The sequence below is a fragment of the Dipodomys spectabilis genome, unplaced genomic scaffold (assembly GCF_019054845.1).
Source record: "Dipodomys spectabilis isolate Male_0828 unplaced genomic scaffold, ASM1905484v1 ptg000225l, whole genome shotgun sequence".
NCBI lineage: Eukaryota > Metazoa > Chordata > Mammalia > Rodentia > Heteromyidae > Dipodomys > Dipodomys spectabilis.
In genome coordinates, this window is record NW_024870902.1 from 1464195 (window position 1) to 1485090 (window position 20896).

General features: G+C 41.9%; 1 protein-coding gene across 3 annotated transcripts in view; it reads right to left on the reverse strand.

The window, feature by feature from the left end:
• Positions 1-20896, reverse strand: part of Synpo2 (synaptopodin 2) — a 139509-nt gene that overhangs the window by 31730 nt on the left and 86883 nt on the right. For 2 of the 3 annotated variants that reach the window (XM_042697602.1, XM_042697603.1), the window contains exons 2-3: positions 7695-7846; positions 1812-2620 (exon numbers count right to left, since the gene is read on the reverse strand). In XM_042697602.1, coding sequence (XP_042553536.1) covers positions 1812-2620; positions 7695-7846 — 961 coding nt within the window. The remainder of the gene's footprint in view (positions 1-1811; positions 2621-7694; positions 7847-20896) is intronic. The other variant, XM_042697604.1, reaches the window with a different exon arrangement.

Here is a 20896-nt window from a genome sequence, read left to right on the forward strand (position 1 = left end):
AAAATATTTCTTCCAGAGCCACTGAACTAATGTTAAAGCAGAACACTGAGTTAACCCAAGGTACTAAATTACTAATTAGTTATACTCCAAAATGCTAGATATCGTGAATCTGTATAATGAACACTAGCTACAAATTTGTCTAGAATTTATAAATATTTTGCTATTTTGAGAATACAATGTTATTTCAATGGCAGTAAGAATTAGTATAAATCTTGAGAAAATTTAAAATTTATATGACCTTTCATATAAAGGTCCTTTCAACTGGTGTAGAAACTGATGCAGTAATTAGGTTGTTTGAAACATTAGCTTTATCATCATACAGTAATAAAAATTACACATTTCTTTTACTAATATGATAAAAAAAAATAGTGGTCAATTAATTTATAGCATCAATCAATTATAGTCACATCTTAGTACTATAAATATCCATGTTAGTAAAATTATAAACACATTTTAATAAGTATGATCCACAAATGTTAACTCTTCAAGATAGTTGAATGGAAACTCAGGAAAAGCCAGCATTTTGTGGCCACAAAGAACATTTTTATTAAAGTTTAAATTTTTCAGAATAATATCAGGGAAGATAATTTTAACACAAAGCTACTGATATTTCCTGGTGATCAGATTCTGTGCGGAGGAAATACTAAAAATGTGCTCACTTTACTGAAGGTGACCACTTTTTGACCAGTGTTATACAACTGATCATTAAACTGACAGTCACAGTTGTACAGTTGTTGCTAATTTCAGTGCCAACACTTAAAATACGTGAATGCTGTCTTAATACTCTTATTTAATATGCTATAAATGTGAAGATGGCCCTCGGATGCTTAAAGGATAGGGAATGATTGATGGTACTTGCCAATAAAACTACAGATGGTTATGCTAAAAATATGCTTTGAAAGCAATTGTGATGGGCTAGAAGGCTTAATTGGCTACTTTGAATAACCAAGTTCATTGCTAATGTGTACCATTCATGCATTCAAGGGCCTTTACATCCTGAAATAAAATCTCCCCATTTGTAAAAGAAAAAAAAATACATGCACATACAAGAAAACACCCAAATCATGACAGCTAACTGCAAGCCTCATCCTGTTCCTCAGCTCACTTCAGGAGCCTACAACAGACTGCCACAAAAAGTCTTAAATTCCAGGGCATTTTTTTGTGTGAGTGGGGGGAGACATTTGAATGCCTGGAGATGGCTGTCTATGTCTAGAAGGTAGTTGAAACACTCTGCAGTCTGGTGCAGACTTATACAACAGTTAGGATCATGTAACTGCTCAGAACCACACATGCCCCTGTCTGTCAAACTCATTTCTGCAAGCATCATCAAGCTGCAAAGGGGGTTTTGTTCAAAACGAAGGTCTGCTTTTAATATCAGTGGTGGAGTCTGCCTCTAAAATACTCTTTCAAGTAGCAGGATGAACTGTTTTTGCCATTTAAAGTCAGAATCCACATGACTTGGGATAAAACTCTGTCAGGCTATTTTAACAGGAAATGGTTGAGCATTCTGAAAACAATCAAAAAGGCCCACTGACCATATTGTTTTCTTGAGCCTTCAGGGAGAACAAAAAATTCATGAAAAAAAGTAAATCTACTAGGATATTTCAATCCACTGTTCCATTCACAAACTAGTATATTCTCCATAATTTCATTTTGGTTATTTTTGCATTAATTCATTGCTTACAAAGTTAATAAAGACATAAGGAGAAAAGATACAAGCAAAACACAATTCATGCAGACAAAGCATCAGTAAAATGTCTTAAATGACCAATGGCCCTGATAGCTAGGCACCCACCCAGGACAGGACTTACTTGCGTGCCGAGCTCTGTGCTTGTGTGGTCTGCTATGATCTCTGTCGGAGCGTGGGTCTTCTCCCTGCTCTGTGCCTTCTGATGAGACGGCAAAGGAGACCAGAGAAGGAGGTGCTTCTGACTGCCCTCCTTCCACTGGGGAAACCACACACCCCTTTCCTGCCTGCAGCCTGCGCCCTTCTGCCTTCTGTCTGTCAGAGCAGTCGAAGATCACTTCCACACGGGCCAGTCCCAGATCATCTTCAGCTTCCTCTCCCTGGATCACTGTCAATTCTCTGCCACTGGAAATCTGGATGATCTTGCTGGACCTCAGAGAAGGGTCTGCTTTCTCATGAGCAGTCACTGAATTGATGTGCAAGGCCTCCTCATGGTAGAAGCTAGAGTCTGGGTCAGGAGATTTTAAATTTTCAGCTCCCTGGACAGCCACTCCAGGGCCCTGACTGCCCTTGTGTCTTGCCTCAGAGAGTGACAGCTGTAGCTCCACCACAGGGCCTGCTCCTGCCTTCTCCCTCAGGATGGTTTCTTCAGCCAAATAGCCTTCCTGGGAGTCAAGCATTTGGGGATCCCTTTGGTGGCTCAGATCTGTTTCTTTTTCTATGTCTCTGATACAATTGGAAGCACTTCTCTGGTCTTCAGCTAGGGGAGCCCCACCCTGGACCGAGGTGGTGGTGAAGACCTCCCCGTGCTGCGTCTGGATGGCTGGGCGAATCTGTAGGGTCGTCCTTTCCACACAGTCCCCATGTGGGAGCTGTTCCTGGGGTTCATTCTGAGTTTCGGAGACCAAAGCTTCGCTTATTCCACTAGATGGTCTGCAGACAGAAGAACAATTCCAGACAGTGAAGCTAAAGAGAGTTTCCTGCCATTTATGATATTTAATACATGATACAATCAATATGTTCCCTCTGTGTCCACTGTAGTACAACATAACTTGAAAATGGGTTCTTGTGATTAAACCCTTTCAAATAGCCAGGTGCTGGTGGCTCACACCTTTAATCCTAGCTATTCAGGAGGCTGGGATCTGAGGATCGTGGTTCAAAGCCAACCTAGGCAGGAAAGTCTGTGAGACTCTTGCCTCCAATTAACCACCAAACAAAGCCAGGAGTGGAGCTGTGGCTCAAGTAGGTAAAGTGCCACCCTTGAGCAGAAAAAGCTAAGGGACAGTACTCAGGCCCTGAGTTCAAGCCCCAGTGCCATCACACACACACACACACACACACACACACACACACACACACAAGCTTTCCGATAAACTATTCTTTAAAGCACACAGAAATATTTACAAAATATTTGAAGCCTAATTCTATCCTAAGTTCACTTTTTTTTTTTAATAAGCGCAGGGTGCAGTCAAATGTCCTTTCTTTTTTATTTTTTAAGTGATTTGGATATTGCCACTTCATTGTGTTTGCTACAAGGTGACAAAACATTTATGGAATAAATTTTGGTCTAGACGTTTTTCAAGTCACCCAAACAAACCCAACAGCTTCAAACCAAGATTAAATTACAGATAATTCAATAATCCTTTTACAGGCTGTGCCTTCTTGAAAGAAATGAAATAGAAGCTAGGTTTGTTTTTTTAAAGCTCCACTAGGCATGTGTGTGGTAACAAGTGGACCCTAGCCTGGCACTCTGTGTAAAGAGAAATGCTTTCCACGCTGCACTCAGCCATTAAGTCATGGAGTATTTATAACTGAGATCTCTTCCCTTCTACTGGAATGAGACTTCTCCAGCATTCTCCTATTCAGATCTCTGAAGGCAAACTATTCCCTTATCTCTCCCCTTTGGAGCCCAGATTACCACAATCCTTTTTCATTTAGACTTAATCATACACAGCAGCTTTTGCTAGTTTGGGTTTGTGAGAAGCAATGTCAGTTTAAGAGTTAAACAACTTCTCTCTAAAGATCTAAATGCTTCTAGAAGAGAAGCAGCAGTTACTAAAACAGCTATAGGAGACACTCTCATTTTTCACCCTTGGATGTGTGTGTGTGTGCGTGCACGCACACGCATGTGCATGCGCACATGCACCAGTCCTGGGGTTTGAACTCACGTCCTGAGTACTGTCCCTGGGGTTGATTTTGCTTACACCTGGTGCTTTACCACTTAAGCCACAGCTCTGCTTTCAGCATTTTTGATGATTGATTGGAGATAAGAGTCTCCTGGATTTCCTGCCTGGGTTGGTTTGGAACCTTGATCCCTAGATCTCAGCCTCCTGAGTAGTTAGGATTACAGGTGAGCCACTGGCTCTTGGTTTATTTTTTTTAAAGCAGTCATAGCTGCTTGTCCCTCCAAACCAAGGCAGGAATCACTCACCCAAGAAAGGAATTCTGTTTCTTCCTACTCGATGAAATTTACCCTACAATTCATGTGGAAGTACAATTTCTGACCAAGGTTCAAAATGTTTACTCCCTAAGTTTGCTTTTGGCTCCATTTGACAAAACAAAACAAAAATTAATAGTCAAACAAAACACATCTTTTCTCTATAAAGATACTCTGAAATGCTTCCTGGTAATATGATATTTTTAAAACATTGCATCAAAGAGTTTTTGATAGCAAGTTGGACCATCTTTACATAGGAAACAATTAATACACTCTGTCAAACAGAATCTGAGGGAAGCAAAAGATCAGAGAGTTTAAATCTAAAAAGACCTTGAGAGGAAAATAGATCAAATCACTTAGAATCACGTAAAACAGCAATAATCAAGCCAAGGGAGTGATTTAAATTCATTCCCATGGTATATACTAGAATGCAGCCAAATGCGTGAAATAAAAACTAAGATCTTTTGTTGAGCACCAGTGGCTCACACCTGTAATCCTAGCTACTCAAAGGCTGAGATATGAGGATCTGGATTCAAAACCAGCCTGGGCAGCAAAGTCCATGAGACTTATCTCCAATTAACCACCAAAAAAAGCTGGAAGTGGAGCTATGTTTCAAGTAGTAGAGCAATAGTCTTGAGCAAAAGTACTCAGGGACAGTACCCAGACTCTGAGTTTAAGCCCCAGAATCACATGCATTAAGATCTCTTCACAATTGAATTAAAATGTATATACATGAATAAGAAGCATAAAAGCCCCACATAGATGAGAGAGAGATGATATTAAATCTTTAACCACTCACTTCACTGTAGTCTCTACAAGAACACACCATTTCTACAACATAGTTTTATGACCACTATTTTTATGTCTTATCATTTCAATAAAGTTTAAGATAAGAGACTTTGAATGAAAGGGGAGGTGTTTAAAAATAGTCTTCCTCATCTATCTTTGGGCACTAATCCAGAAAGAGTCAAACACTTGTCCTCTAGTGAGAGCCAGCAGGGATGGAAGGGAGAGAAAACATTAATTGTAGGGAGCCACATTCAGATCTCCAGGGTATAGGTGATGAGGATGAGGCTGGTGGTGGCCTTCGGGATGATTTTAATGGAAGAGTTCATATTGAATCCCATTAATTAATGATTTATTTCTTAAAGAATCAAAAATACCCAGGATAATGATGATAAGGACCATGTTTCTAGTTATTCAATGTAGTAGAGAACTAGCTTATTTGTTCTAGAAAGTAAATAGATACCTGGAACTCAACTTTTAAACCACCAGGGATTTTTTTTAATCATTATTTTTATTTCCTCAGAGATAGCCATCATAATCAAAACAAGAACTAGAAGATGATGTCCTGGACAACAACTGTGTTCTGGAGAAATTGGCCTCATTAAGACATTAAAAAAAAACAGAGGGAATAAAATAGAAAAGATTGTTTTCCCTGTTTTGGAGATGACTGAAACTTCTCAAACATGGTGATCTTTGAATACTTCACAGATTTATAGGGAATGATGGCTGTGATTCTGTAGAACTGTTACTTGCCAACATTCCTCACTGGGTTCCTTCAAAGAGCAAATGGCAGCTTTATAAATAAGCAAGAGCCCAAGCATTTGGTGAATAAATGTTTAGATGTGGGGTTCTAAGAAGATGCTAAATTTTTCTTCTTGTCACAAGATTTGAGTCTTTGTAAGTTCATGTTTATGTAGAAATGGGATCCTACTGAGTGACTAGCTTAGGTTTAATTCTCTATGCAATATTTCTGCAGAGACTTAAAACCCAGAGTCTAGGGGGAGAGAGAGAGAGAGAGAGAGAGAGAGAGAGAGAGAGAGAGAGAGAGAGAGAGAGAGAGAGAGAGAGAGAGAGAGAGATCCCTGCTAGGCCTAAGTTGCAAGATCAGTATGGATGGAGTATCCTGGATTTGTACAGTGTAAAAGTATGGACGGTGTCATTTTTTATGATTGCCCTCAACCTTGTGTCCTTACTTTTACCTTTGAAAGTTCTCCTTTGTATTTTTAAATCATAGCAGTATTTGGAGAGATTGAATGCACAAATGATTTGCTTTTCCATGTGTGTTAATGCCTGTGTAGGGGCTTGAATTCGGGGCCTTACACTCTCATTTGTTTTTTTTCCACTCAAGGCTGGTGTTCTACAACATTTGAGCCACAGATCCACTTCTGGTTTTTTGCTGATTAACTGGAGTTAAGAGTCTCATGGATTAGTCTGCCAAGGCTGGCTTTGAATCTTAAGCCTCAGATCTCAGCCTCCTGAACAGCATGAGCCACTAGCTCTGTGTGTGTGTATGTGTGTATATGTGTGCGTGCATATGCACATGTGTGCATGTGTGCATGCCAGTACTAGAGCTTGAACTCAGGGCCTGGGTACTGTCCCTTAGCTTTTCACTCAAGGCTGGTGCTCTGCCACTTGAGCCACACTCTATTTTCAGCTTTTGATGGTTAATTGGAGATAAAAAGAGTCTCATGGTCTTTCCCACCCAAGGTAGCTTCAATCCTCTATCCTTAGATCTCAGCCTTATGAGTAGCTATGATTACACATATGAGACACCAGTGCCAGGCCTGGAGATTGACTTTTTTTTTTCTATTGTGCGGTTTGAACTCAAGACCTAGGTTTTGTCCTTGAACTCTTGGCCTGGTCGCTGTCCCTCAGCTCTTCAGCTCAAGGTGAGTGCTCTACCACTTGAGCAACAGTGCCACTTCCGGTTTTCTGGTGGTTTATTGGAGAGAAGAGTCTCACAGACTTTTCCTGCCTGGGCTGGCTTTGAACCATGATCCTCAGATCTCAGCCTCCTGAGTAGCTTGGATTACAGGCATGAGCTACTGGTACCTGGCTGCCCTTGAGCTTTTTTGTTCAAGGCTAGTGCTCTACCACTTTGAGCAACAGCTCCACTTCCAGTTTTCGGGAGATTGGAGATAAGAGTCTCACAGTCTTTCCTGCTCAGGCTGACTTCAAACTACCATCCTCAGATCTCAGCCTACCAGCACTATGATTTGCTTTTGATAGCTCAAATATTGATTATATTGTCCTGGAGTGAAGATTTTTAATAATATGTTTTTATCTGTTCTCAAGTACTGATTCCATTGGAGGTCATGGAAAGCATAAATCTGAGATTTTTAAGCTTTTAAAAAATGCTCATTTATCATGAACATTTTTGTTTTGTTTTGTTTGTCCCATCTCCTAGGTATCCTTTGTGAAAATAGTACAGGCCAATAATGTAACACAACATTTTTAATTCATCTGCGAATCTGGAAGCTATAACTGAATAACCTGACCTGTCAGAAAATCTTAATGTTAGAAGGAATTATCAGATTGTGCTCCATCTACTGAACAGTCTCCGGAAATACTTGGAACTAAAGTACTTTAACTCTCCATCAGCAAGCTCGGTTGGACAGAAGTGGCCATGTTTCAAGTGCTGTGGCAGTTCTGTTTAAGTTTCCTGATCTTCTACAAAGCGCCTTACCAAGTCTGTCATAAATGACATTATTTAGATGCAATAGGAGAGCTCGCTGTTCCCGCCTAGCTTCAAGAGAACAGACTACTTCCAGCCCAGGGCTGTACCTTTTCACCAGCATCTGCAGGGAGTCCACTATGCTCTCCATGAGCTTGATGACTTCAGGGTAGGTGAGGTCTGTGCAAGGGTTGCCATTGATAGACACAACTTCATCCCCCTCACACAGTCCCGATCCAGAGGCTTTGCTCTGGCTTCGAATCTGGGGAAAGCAAAAAATAAAAGGAGGAACAGAATCACTCAACTTGTACAAACCACACCACCATCTATGAGACAAAGAGAAATAAATCTGCAAACTGGGAAATCAGCCCTGAGTTTTCATTCACTTATTAGCCTATAAGCCTATTAATAGTAAACAGTGTTCATGACCACACACACACACACACACACACACATTTCTGAATGAGGTCATTTAATTTATCATTGTAAGAAGACAGGGAAAATGGAAAGTGTATATCAATGAGAAGAAGCCAGAAGAAAGATATTAGATGTTTAAATTGATCACGTGTTGAAAATAGTCATTCTACATTTAAAATATCTTTAAACCCAGCCTGAAAACAATTGTTTCCATTCAAATAAAATGTAAGGCTGGCCAGGTGATGATGGTTCCCACATGTAAATCCTAGCTATTCAGGAGGCTGAGATCTGAGGATTGTAGTTAGAAGCCATCTGAAGCAGAAAAGTTGGTGAGACTCTGACCTCCAATAGACTACTCAGAAAAGGCTGGAAGTGGCACTGTTGTTCAAGTGGTGGAGTCTAGCCTTGTACACAAAGAAGCTCAGGACAGCATCCCATGCCCTGAGTTTCAAGCCCCAGGACCAGCAAAAAAAATACAGTAAGCCTGGCCCCAGTGACTCACACTTGTAATCCTAGCTACTCAAGAGACTAAGATCTTAGGATCATGGTCAGAAGCCAGCCCAGGCAAGAAAGTCTGTGAGACTCTTATCTCCAATTAACCAGTAAGAAAAACAGAAGTGGAGGTGTGATTCAAGTGGTAGAGCACCTGCCTTGAATGAAAATAAAAACTATGCTAGAACTCAAGGCCTTGAATTCAAGCCCCAATACTGGCAAAAATAATGAAAGAAGAATGAAAAGTGCCAAGTTGTAAGGATGGCATCAGATTCAACAACAGAAAGACATGCAAGAACAAATTAATAAACACCTAGAAGAAAACTTCAGAGGAGTAGAATAATGGCAAGGGGATGCAGAAATCTTATGTAATTGTGGTAAAAGGCTGGCTTGAATAATTTCCATCTACCCTTCCAGTACTTTTCCCTTTCTTCCCTTGAGTGTTAAAGAGGAATGGTTTCTAGGGACCACATTGACTGGGCTCCTGGTTTTGGATTTGGCCAACAAGAAGCTCCAGTACGAGTTCAAGGAGCAAAGGGCAGGTCAGGGTTTGGGGTTCCCTGCTGGGTGTGCATGGCTCTTTGGGCAGAGAGCTATAACTCATGGCAGTCTACCTCTCTCCCCTAGTACCTTAACTCTTGTTAAGCTCCATATATACACTCACTGTCTTCCTGCATCTCTAGGCCTCAGGGTAGTAAGAGCTTCCTGCACTTCATCCCTGGGTGTTTGGGGTACTGCATTATAATGTCCTGGTTTCCTTGAGACTATTGTTAAGTCCACAAATACATTAACTACAAGTGATTCTTTGAGTATGTCACTTACTTCCTGCTGGTACCCTAGTGTACTTGAATTTCATTTTCCAATGTCAGCTTGTTTAATAGTTCTTAATCAACTATGTAGCATGATTTAAAACTTCAACTTTTAAGAGCACTTGAAGATACTATTCTAGAGGTTTTCTGCTCAAGGGGATCCCTCTCTGATGATTAAAATTCAGATTCTGGGGCTGGGAAGGTGACTCGGTGGTAGAGCGCTTGCCTTGCACGCATGAGGCCCTGGGTTTGATTCCTCAGCACCACATAAGAAAAAAGAAAAAAGCGGGAAGTGGCTCTGTGGCTCAAGTGGTAGAGTGCTAGCCTTGAGCTGAAGAGCTGAGGGACAGCGCCCAGGCCCAGAGTTCAGGCCCTACGACCGGACCAAAAAAAAAAAAAATTCAGATTCTGAGTCCAGAGATGTCAAAATCAATAAGAAGTAATGTGTAAAGTAAGGTGTGTGCATGCTGACCCCAGGGCTTGAACTCAGGACTTGTCCACTGTCCCTGAGCTTTTTCCTCAAGGCTAACACTACCACTTGAGCCACAGTTCCACTTCTGTTTTTTGTGGGGTTTTTTGGTTTTGGTTTTTTGGTGCTTAATTGGAGTAATAAGGTTCAAGGGCTTTCCTGCCTGGGCTGGCTTCCAACCTGGATCCTCAGACCTCAGCCTCCTTAATAGCTACTGATGCCCAGCTTAATATGCAACAATTCTTAAATAATATTACATAGTCACGTTCATGCCCAAATAGGACCTGAAATATTTCAATTTGTCTCTGTTAGATGTGCAGTAATTCCTGATAAGGTCTTACTGCCAATGAAAACGTTAATTGATAGAGACTGTCAAATAACATTCTTGAAAGATTAAAGCCAAAACTGTAGCATTGTTGAAAAGAGAGCTTTGGTTACTTTTATTCTTGGCGGGCCTGTTTGTATTGGCAGAAATTACAATCTATAGAATACAATCTATAGAACTAGAAGGAAACAACAAGAGAGAACATTTGCTTGATTATGCAAATACCAAGTAGACTGACAAATGCTTTTGTTCTGACTTCCCTTACATGAACTATGTAAAATGAAGCATCACAAGAAAGTTGTTAATAAGCCAAGAATCAAAGTGGGGAGTATACTTATTAGTTCATCTTTAATTCATTGAAGTTTGTTTCTAAAATTAAAAAAACTTGATTACTGACCACACCTCTTTTTGAGATGTGGATTCATTCATTCAGTGGAATCAGATGGCCTAACTGAGAGTTCAGCCTTTGGAGAACCAAGGAGGGTTCAGGTTCAAGAAAGGTCCATGTGTCCTAAAGTTTGTTGTGTGTGTTTTGTTATCCAAGCTCAAAGCAGCTTCATAAGCTTGCAGGGCACAAATGAAAAATTGATTCTTGGAAAGTAAATAAATCTTCATCTTCACAGAGCTGTCATCCACAACATACATTGCTTGACAGGCCACGTGCAGTTCATCATGGCGCCTGTCAAGGGGACCTTCTCATAGAAGCTAGTCCAGGAGGGCGGTGCACCATGGCAGAAGTCAGCCATCAGCATTCCTTTAGCACATCCATTCCCAGGTCAACTCTCAGAGGCAACTGCTGTGATGGCATTTGGCCAAACGTCTACATTTGTTGGAGCCACAGGAAATATTATTCCTTTAATAACCATGTGAAAGGGGTGCTATGGCATGCCTCTAATTCCAGCACTCTGGAGGCTGAGGTAGGAGGATTGCAAGTTTAAGGTCAGCCTAGGCTACATAGTGAGACGTTGTCTCAACAGAGAAAGAGAAAAGGAAGAGAAAAGGAGAAGAGGAGAGGAGGGATAAGGAAGGAAAGAAAGGGTAGGGGAAAGAAAAGGAGAGAGGAGGAGAGAGGGGAGGGGAGAGGGGGAAGGAGAAGAAAGGGGAAAGAAGGGGAGGAAAATTATGTTAATATTTTGTCTCAAAATCTTGTCTGAAGAGCAAATCTTTCTCCATTTTTCCAAGAAGTATAAAACCAAATAAAAAATGTAGCAGATCTCTTACAGCGCACCACTCCCTTGCGGTCACCAGCCTCCATGGTATTTTATGAAGTGTACATTCATGTGGATTACTAATATAAGACCTTTACTCGATAGCATGTATGATTATATGTATTTATAATTAGCATAATTGCCCATTCTTATGTTTATGTATAGAATTTCTGGCTGTTGAACATGTTCTTAGTTGTGAAAAAAAAAACATATATTGTCAGTGTGTCCGGACGCATGAACCATCCAGTATTAACAATGCCAGTTCTGCCTCAGTGAATCTGCCCATTAGCCTTGTTCTCAGCCACCAGTGCTAGAGCCACCAAATACAGGTGACAGTGGCAAGAGAATCTACTCCAAAGTTGATTGACAAGATCTGGATCCTAATTATGTGGCTCCAGTGTACATATCAGCCTGAACATGGACACGCTACCACTCTGGACTCTAAAGTATAAAACATGGGTCATCAGCCTGATCTTAGATGAGTAACAAGGATTAGAAGTAATGTGCACAAAATCCTGTGATGCGCAAACAGTTCATAGACGTGCTCTAAATAAGATGGTAAGTGCAAATTTAGGGGCTTCCTACACACACACACACACACACACACACACACACAAATCACACACAACATGCAAGTATATACACACTGCCTACACATCACACACAGATCACCCACAACATATATCACATGTAACATATATCACACACCACACACATCACACTGCACACATCACATGCAAATCACATACAGATCACATGTAACACACATCACACGCAACCACCTATACACAAACTGCATATCATTTTATGCAGATCTAACATAGCACACAACACATCTCACACATAAATGCATCACACAAAACACACACAACACGTCGCAGTATACACCACACACCAATAACATCCAGATCACACACATCACACAATGCGTATCACACACAACACGTCATACATCACACACATACACTCACCACATGAAAGAAATTTGCCAAGTGAAAATAAAAGCTGTAAAATCATTGGTACTTAGTCCACAAGTAGTTTGAAAAATCTGTTTCCTGTTTCTCTTTTTTAAATTTGGGGGCTATTTTGGTGATGTTAGGAGTGGACCCCAGAGCTTCCCATGTGCTCAGCCACATCCCAGCTCTCTAGTCCTCCAGACATTTGGCACTATCTAACCATAATGCTTTATCTTGCAATGTGTTATTTTGTCTCACTTTTTGTGAAGATGTTCCTATTTCATTACTGGAAGTGAAAGAAAGTGAGCTTGTTTGGCACATTTCTGAATACAAATAACAATGCATGTAATTAAATATTAGTGCCATGTTCTTATTGACTATTTACTACTAAGTCTTTCACATTCTGTGTCATCTGTTGCTATGAAATTCTGTGAGGAATGTCAGTGTGTTTCAAGGTATACACATGTGCAGATGGCCTGATGCTGCCTTCAGTTGTACAGAGGAAAACTAAGAACACTTAGGGAATGTCTTTTGCCTATAATTGCACGGCTAAGACCAGATCTGGCTCCAGATCCTTCTGTTTTTAATCACTACACAAGCTTCCTCCTCCATCGATGCCCTCAATTATCTATAGCAAACCCTGGAGGGAGGAGAGCAGGAGGAGGGAAGAGTCAAGTAACACACAGGTGGGAGACAGAGAGGAAGGAGGGGGGAAGGCAGGGGTAATAAACTCTGCCTGGTCACTCCATAAACCAATGATTGGTTTTGTTTTTCTTTTTCTTCTTCCTTTTCTTTTTCTTTTTTGTCGGTCGTGGGGCCTGAACTCTGGGCCTGGGCGCTGTCCCTCAGCTTTTCAGCTCAAGGCTAGCGCTCTACCACTTGAGCCACAGCGCCACGCCCAGCTTTTTTCTGCTTATGTAGAGCTGAGGAATCAAACCCAGGGCCTCGTGCATGCAAGGCAAGCACTCTACCACTGGGCCAACTTCCCAGGTCCCTTCTTCTTCTCTTTTAAATGAGAGTTATAGGTAAGGTATTCTTTCAAATTTTAGCAATGAACTGCTATTATGATTCAATTTGTTACAAATTCAAATTTGGGTACCATGACCTTTTGTAAATCATGACATGACATAACATGCCTAGGAGAGCATGTGATCCCTTCGAGTACATTCCTTCTGAGACCTCTTGTGGGCTGAGCACACTAGATTATGAGAGAGAGTCACTGACCATCAAGCAGTTGATTCCCCTTCAATGTTTCTCAGTTTCATCAGATCTCATAACTCAAGAGATTCTGATTAGGTAACTATTTACCAAACACTATGTATCATGGCCTGCTGCTCTTTGATATATGCCAGAAAAGATTTATTTTACTGCTAGAAAGAATGGAGAGTTAAGACTTCTCTAGGAAATTTAAGATTTTCAGCTATGCTATTTAGTTTTATGAATCATTTCTTGAAGAAGAAAAAATTTAGAACTCTTTTTTTCTTTTTTTTTTTTCCTCTTCAAATAGTTTGGAGAAAGCTGAGTAGGCCCAAAGGCATTTCATTTTCACACTTTATTTTTTATAATTTTATTTTATTGTAAAAGGGATGTACAGAGGGATTACAGTTTCATAAGTAAGGTAATGAGCACATTCCTTTTTTTTTTTGGTCCGGTCGTGGGGCCTGAAATCTGGGCCTGGGCACTGTCCCTCAGCTCTTCAGCTCAAGGCTAGCGCTCTACCACTTGAGCCACATGCCACTTCGGCTTTTTTTTTTCTTTTTGCTTATGTGGTGCTGAGGAATCGAACCCAGGGCCTCAGGCATGCAAGGCCAGCGCTCTACCACTGAGCCACCTTCTCAGCCCATGAGCACATTTCTTTTTGAACAATATTACCCTCTCCCTAGTTTTCTCTCACTTTCCCCACCCCCTCATCTTTTTTTCTTTATTTGTTCTTATTGCTTTATTTATACATATCCTAGAATTAACTAGAACCCAGCTATCAGAATGGAGTTCTCACACCCCTCTGTGCTGAACTATGTTATGTTGCGTGTATATGGTATATGAGCTACAGCAGCTTGCTACCTGGAAAATTAAATTTTATTCTGGTAATTCTGTTCTCATGTATAACTTATGAATTTTCTACTCTGCTGGAAGATATGGGAAAGAAAAAATATTAGCATGAAATCTAGCTTACCCTGTTTGAGATGACCCACATATATACAATAAACTGGTGATCATGAAAAGCCTGAAAGAGATCTTGGGCAATAATTAAAAATATAGAGGTTAAAACTTTTAGATGGAAACCCTGAAGTAATTTATGATTTCACAGCTTTTTATAAAGTTCTAGCCCTTTCTCAATATTCTTGTTCAGGTGTTTGGCAAGACTTCCACATATCTATGTCTGGTTCTTCAACAAAAGCTCTAAATAGGTGTGCAGTATTCAGTGGACACCAGAGAAATGACCAGAATGGTCACCAGTAGTCATGACAAGAGCAAATGGCGGTAGCTGTACTAGAGCTAAGTAATTCTTCTCTTGAAGGGGCTGCTATCCAGAGCCTACACGCTCACCTTGGCCTGTGGTAGAACAATTTCCTAATACCAAAACTGAGTTCACAAATAGCTAGAAACTAGCCTGGCACCTATGGCTCACGCTTTTAGTCCTAGCTACTCAGGAAGCTGAGATCTAAGATCATCATTCAAAAATAGCCTGGACAGGAAAGCCTATGAGACTCTTATCTCCAATTAACTCCCCAATTAAAAGTCAAAAGTGAAGCTGTGGTTCAACTGTTAGAGTGGTAGCATTGAACAAAAAGACTCAGGGACAGTGTCCAGGGCTTGAGTTCAAGCTTCAGGACCACCAGCTCCCCTCCCCCCCACCACACACACACAAAAGATTTGCCAGAAACTAATGTCTACCGTGGTGAAGGCTTTCTGGAAATCAGGAACAAACACTATTTTGTAAAGACAAAAGACAAGAACTAGAAATCATAAAATGAAATAATAAGCCAAATAGTGAAGTTTAAAAAAGGCATCCTGGCCCCTATAGAAAATCAAACCATAAATTGGAAAAAAAAAAGAGACTTGAAAAGATGCCTAGAAGATGGACACATCTATAAGAAATGTAACTACGGGTTGAGTAAATCAACTGTGAATGGGAAGGCTGGCAAAGCCAGGATGCCGGATCGCACCAGCGTGGCAGGTGCACCAGCGTGGCAGGTGCACCAGCGTGGCAGGTGCACCAGCGTGGCAGGTGCACCAGCGTGGCAGGTGCACCAGCGTGGCAGGTGCACCAGCGTGGCAGGTGCATCAGTGTGGCAGGTGCATCAGCGTGGCAGGTGCATCAGCGTGGCAGGTGCACCAGCGTGGCAGGTGCATCACCGTGGCAGGTGCATCAGCGTGGCAGGTGCATCAGCGTGGCAGGTGCATCAGTGTGGCAGGAGCACCTACTGGAGACTGGCACTGGGAACCAAAGGGAGCAGAGAGAGGATGCTGGCCTGGCGGCTTCCGGTTGGTGTCTCTGCTCCATGATGACCTTACTCTGGACTCAGCTTTGCTTTTACCCTACTGGCAGCCTCCTCACCCCAGATCATGGCTAAAGTATGCAGCCCTTGACCCTGCTGTGGTCCCAGAGGTCTCCCGACTCCTCTGTTTCCTGATTCTGGGCCACGTGGACAGTCCCTTTGGGCAGACGCTTCCCCAGCGCTGTGGGAGTGCACAGTGCTGGGGTGAGGGGCGCCAGCCTCCAGATCACAGTCAGCTCTGAAAGCGCCTTTCTGATTCCAAAAACACCAGAGGGTTCTCACTCCTTTCAGTGAACTCAGAATGGGAACAGAGTAATAGGGTGAGAACCAGCTTAGAGGGTAAGGAGGAGAGGCAACTACTTCGAACAGATAGAAAATGAGGATAAGGATGCAGAGCCTGAATGTTTCAAAAAAGAGGAGAGAGAAAACTTAGAAACTTACATCAAATAACTGTGGAAAGTCATCTGCTAAATTCAAAGGAGAGAAATGAGACAAGGATTACAACTTCACAATGAGGTAAGGCCCTGAGTTCAGTCAAAAACTACACACACACACACACACACACACATGCTTATGTACACTTACAAACCTGAACAATGGAATTGAGGCCCTGAGGTCAATCAAACACTACAAACACACACACACACACACACACACACACACACACACACTCATGTACACTTACAAATCTGAACAATGGAATTAAGGCCCTGAGTTCAAACACAACACTACACACACACACACACACACACACACACACACACACTCATGTACACTTACAAATCTGAACAATGGAATTAAGGCCCTGAGTTCAAACACAACACTACACACACACACACACACACACACACACACACACACACACACACACATTTTCAAAACTTGACAGTAAAGGCAGTTTAGGAGAGCTATTTGAGAGTATGATCAGTACCTGTGTCATTGAGGTAAGTGGTACACCTGTAGGCAGTGCCCTACAGGACCCCCCCCCCAGTTGGAATCTGAGTCACGACATCAGATATAAGGTAAATGAAATACATAGGTTTAATTGGGTAGCCGATAAAGAGAACACTTACGTGGCATTCAGGCAGGAAGAGAATTTTATTTTACCAAACTGCCTGCCCTCCCTGTACATGGTGAGAGGCATCCCTGAACAAGGTGGGCTGAGGTCTGGCCTGGGTTTAAGTAGGGAAGGGGAGGGGAGAAGGTATGGCCAGGTGAGGAAGGATGGATACAGATTGGACCTCCGGGCTTGGGAGCCTCCCCGGGTCCAAGGGGAGGTGTGACTTGGGGCGACCCAGGATGTGACCTTGGAGGAGAGGGTGACTGCCTACAGGTGTGCCAGTTAACTAGGTGACACAGGTACTGGGAGGAGACTTAGCCAAGAGGTGGAGAGGAGTCTGCCTTGCCTTCCCAGGGTGGACTTTACACATATACTCTTACTAAGGGTGGACTTTACACATATACTCTTACTAAGGGTGGACTTTACACATATACTCTTACTAAGGGTGGACTTTACACATATACCCTTACTCGTCTTCAACAATGTCTTGAAAACGAATTCCTTAAATGAAGGAAGGCTTTCTCCCATAAAATCAGTGATTGATAAGCAATAAAGGATTGAATAAGAGTCTCAATTCTAGGAATCATTTGGGTGAATTATGACAACACAAACTAACAACCCTATTCAAACCAGATGCAAGTGGATACTGGCTTATCAGTCATTCTATTCTCTGTTTCTCGATTCAAGCTCAAAAGCCAGGCCCTCATGCTGAGTTGTAGTTTGAAGGCCAATAGCTTTCTTGTGTATGTCACTCATCTATACACAGACACTAGATAAAAAAATTTCTCCTTTTGGATGCTGGTCTTTACCTTTAAGGATCAAGATTCCATAAAAGTCAAAAGCCTGGTGGTAGTTTTGGAAAAGTTCCTGGAGTAATAACCATCTTTGACAGGAGTGAGGGCCTTAATCCATGTGACTCCACATTCAGGAATCTGCATGCCGGAAACATTCCAGGGAAAGGAGCTTGCTGAGGAGCTGCTGGGCTGTGGGCTATTACAAAGCAGCCCTCACCAAGCCCAAACACTAACAAGGACAAATAAGGAATTGTATTCTCTGCCTTCCTTTCCAACCTAAGAATGTAAACATCCCAGCTCTTTCTGAAACAGAGCTAGGGAGGAGTAGATTAAGTTTTGAAAACTCACATAGAAGGTTTTGAACTAAACATCCAGAATAAAAAATATATGCTTTTTATATAAAATACTCATTTAAAAAAAGAAGCTGGGGCCATAGCTCAGTGGTAGGGTGTTTGCCTGACATGAACCATGTCTTGAATTCTAAAAGAGATAATTTAGTGAGGAAAATGGTGGTGCTTTGCCTCTGTATAGTTAAAGATGGCTGAGTTCTCTGGGTGTTTCTGTATTCAACCTGCTGTCATGCATGGTGCTGAAAGAAGTGAATGCAAAGATAAAGCCTCAGGCAGATGTGTAGTTATAAAAAGAGGCATACTTGAATGGCTTTATAACTTTGGATTTCCCTCTTTGGTACCAAATAAAACTCAAAGAGCCACTCATTTCAAACATTGCAGTGTGGAATCTGATACCCAAGCAATGAGCTTTTTGATATTCTGCTGCATTAAAATCCATTGTTCCAGCCAGGGGCCAGTGGCTCACGCCTATAATCCTAGCTACTCAAGAGGATGAGGTCTGAGGGTTGTGGTTGGAAGCCAGCCTGGGTAGGGAAGTCCATCAGACTCTTATTTCTAATTGACCACAAAAAGCTTGAAGTGGACTGTGGATCAAGTGGTAGAGCGCTAGCCTTGAGCACAGAAGCTCAGGGACAATACTCAAGCCCTGAATTCAAGCCACAGAACCAGCACACATACATGCATGCGAATGCATATGTGCGGGTGCACATGCACACACACACACACACAGACACACACACAATCCATTGACCCATTTCACATTTTAAAAGGATATTTTACACATTTGTGATTGGATTGCATCACAAATCGTTCATTTGGAAAATATGGATTCATTGATTTAGGCAGATCCTTTAAATATTAGTATACTTCAATACCTAATAGCCAAAAACCATCGTAGTCTCTCACATCAACAACGATTCCCAAAGTCGTTAAGTCACTAGCTAGCTGTGAAATTCACAGTAGCAGGAGACTTTCTCAGAGTTGCAGTTTTCCCCTAGAAGTGCAAATGTCTTCCGTTGTTTTCCTTGATGTGCAAGGTTCACTCTGCTTATCCTCCAGAGAATGTCCCATGCATACCACGGTTGGAATAACCAGTTTGTCGGTCATAGCAGAACTAAGATTTGAACTCGGAGCCTTTGGCACTCTACCACGTAAGCCACATCTCTAGCCCTTTGTGCTCTTGTTATTTTCCAAGTCTTGGGTTATACTCAGGTTGGCCTGGACTAAGATCTTCCTACTTACACTTTCTGCGCAGCTGACATGACAGGTATGTACCACCATGCCCAGCTCTTATTGGTTGAGATGGCCTAGGGGCTCAAAGACTTTTCAACTGGGCTGGTTTTGAACCGTGATCCTTTCTGTCTCTGCCTCCCAAAGTGTTGGTATTGCAGGCATAAGACGCCGAGTCCCAAAAGTCAGTTGTTGTTTAATAATAATGCTCCATGAAAATAAATTGCTAGTTTAGCCTTCAATCCAAAGAACTGTGCACATGACTTCTGGAGATAAATACTATATTTCCATATTCAGCCAAAGTGTTTTATATGTACTTTTCATATTCACATCTATGCAAGAAGAAGACGGAGGAGGAGGAGGAGGAGGGGGAGGAGGAGGAAGAGGAGGAGGAGGAGGAGGAGAAGAAGAAGAAGAAGAAGAAGAAGAAGTAGCAGCAGCAGCCGCCGCCAGGCACCCGTGGCTCATGCCTGTAATCCTAGCTACTCAGGAGGCTGAGATCTGAGGATTGCCATTCGAAGCCAGGTTCTAGTAAAGGCTATGCAGAGTACACCATAACAGGGATGACTGAGGAAGAAAGGCTGACAGAAATCAGGGCTGACAGAAAGCAAGGGCTAGGGCTGTAGCTCAGTGGTAAACCACTTGCCTTACATGTATGCAAAACCTTAATTCCAATCCCTACCTCCAACACTCTCAGAAAGATGATGAGCCTGGAGCCAATGGCTCACGCCTAACAACTTGGGAGGCGAAGATCTAAGCATCCTGGCTCAAAGCCAGACTGGGCTAGAAAGTCAATGAGACACTTATCTCTAGTTAATTTCCAAAAAGACAAAAGTAGAGCTGTAGCTCAAATGGTAGAACACTAGCCTTGAGCAAAACAGCTCAGGGATGTACCTAGGCCTGAGATCAAACTCCAGGATTGGCACCAGAAAAAAAGAAAAGAGAAAGATGATGAGAACTCTGCTTTGAGAGAGCATCCCTAAAATCAATGATTAATTCAGTCTAAAGATTCATCTTGGGAAAAGGAAAAGGCAAAAAGGTCCAGGCATCCCAGCTCACAACTCTAACTCTAGCTATACAGGCTGAGATCTGAAGATCATGGTTCCAAGCTAGGCTAAGCAGATAAATCTGAAACTTCTAACTCTAATTAACCACCCAAAAGCCAGACATATAAGTGTGCCTCAAGTGGCAGAACACCAGCTTGAGTGAAAAAGCCAAGGGAGAGCTCAAGGCCTAGAGGTCAAGCTCTAGTACTGGCAAACATGGAAGGAAGGAAGGAAGCAAGCAAGCAAGCAAGCAAGCAAAATATTTGGGTTCAGTTTTGAAGACTCAAAACCATTTATGAAGAGCTGAAGAGTATCTATTTCGCTTTGGAAATAGTTCATATTCTTCACTTTCCCAAGTACTGGCTATGGGAAATTCCTTGAAAGCAGCCATTGCTTTCAAAGATCATCACATCTTCCACAACCCAAAATATGGCTTGCACATAGTAGGTCCACAACAAATGTGCTGAGCATTTAACCATATGAGATCATTCAATGTTGCCCTAATTCTGCCACATCGTTCCTTAGTCTCGGAGCTAATAAGAACTCCAACTCCACCATTTTCTAGTCACTCCTTGTCATAATCTTTGTTATTATTATTATGAGATAATTACAGAAGTCTGATGTGATCAATAGAGTTTTCATGGCAAGGAATTTAT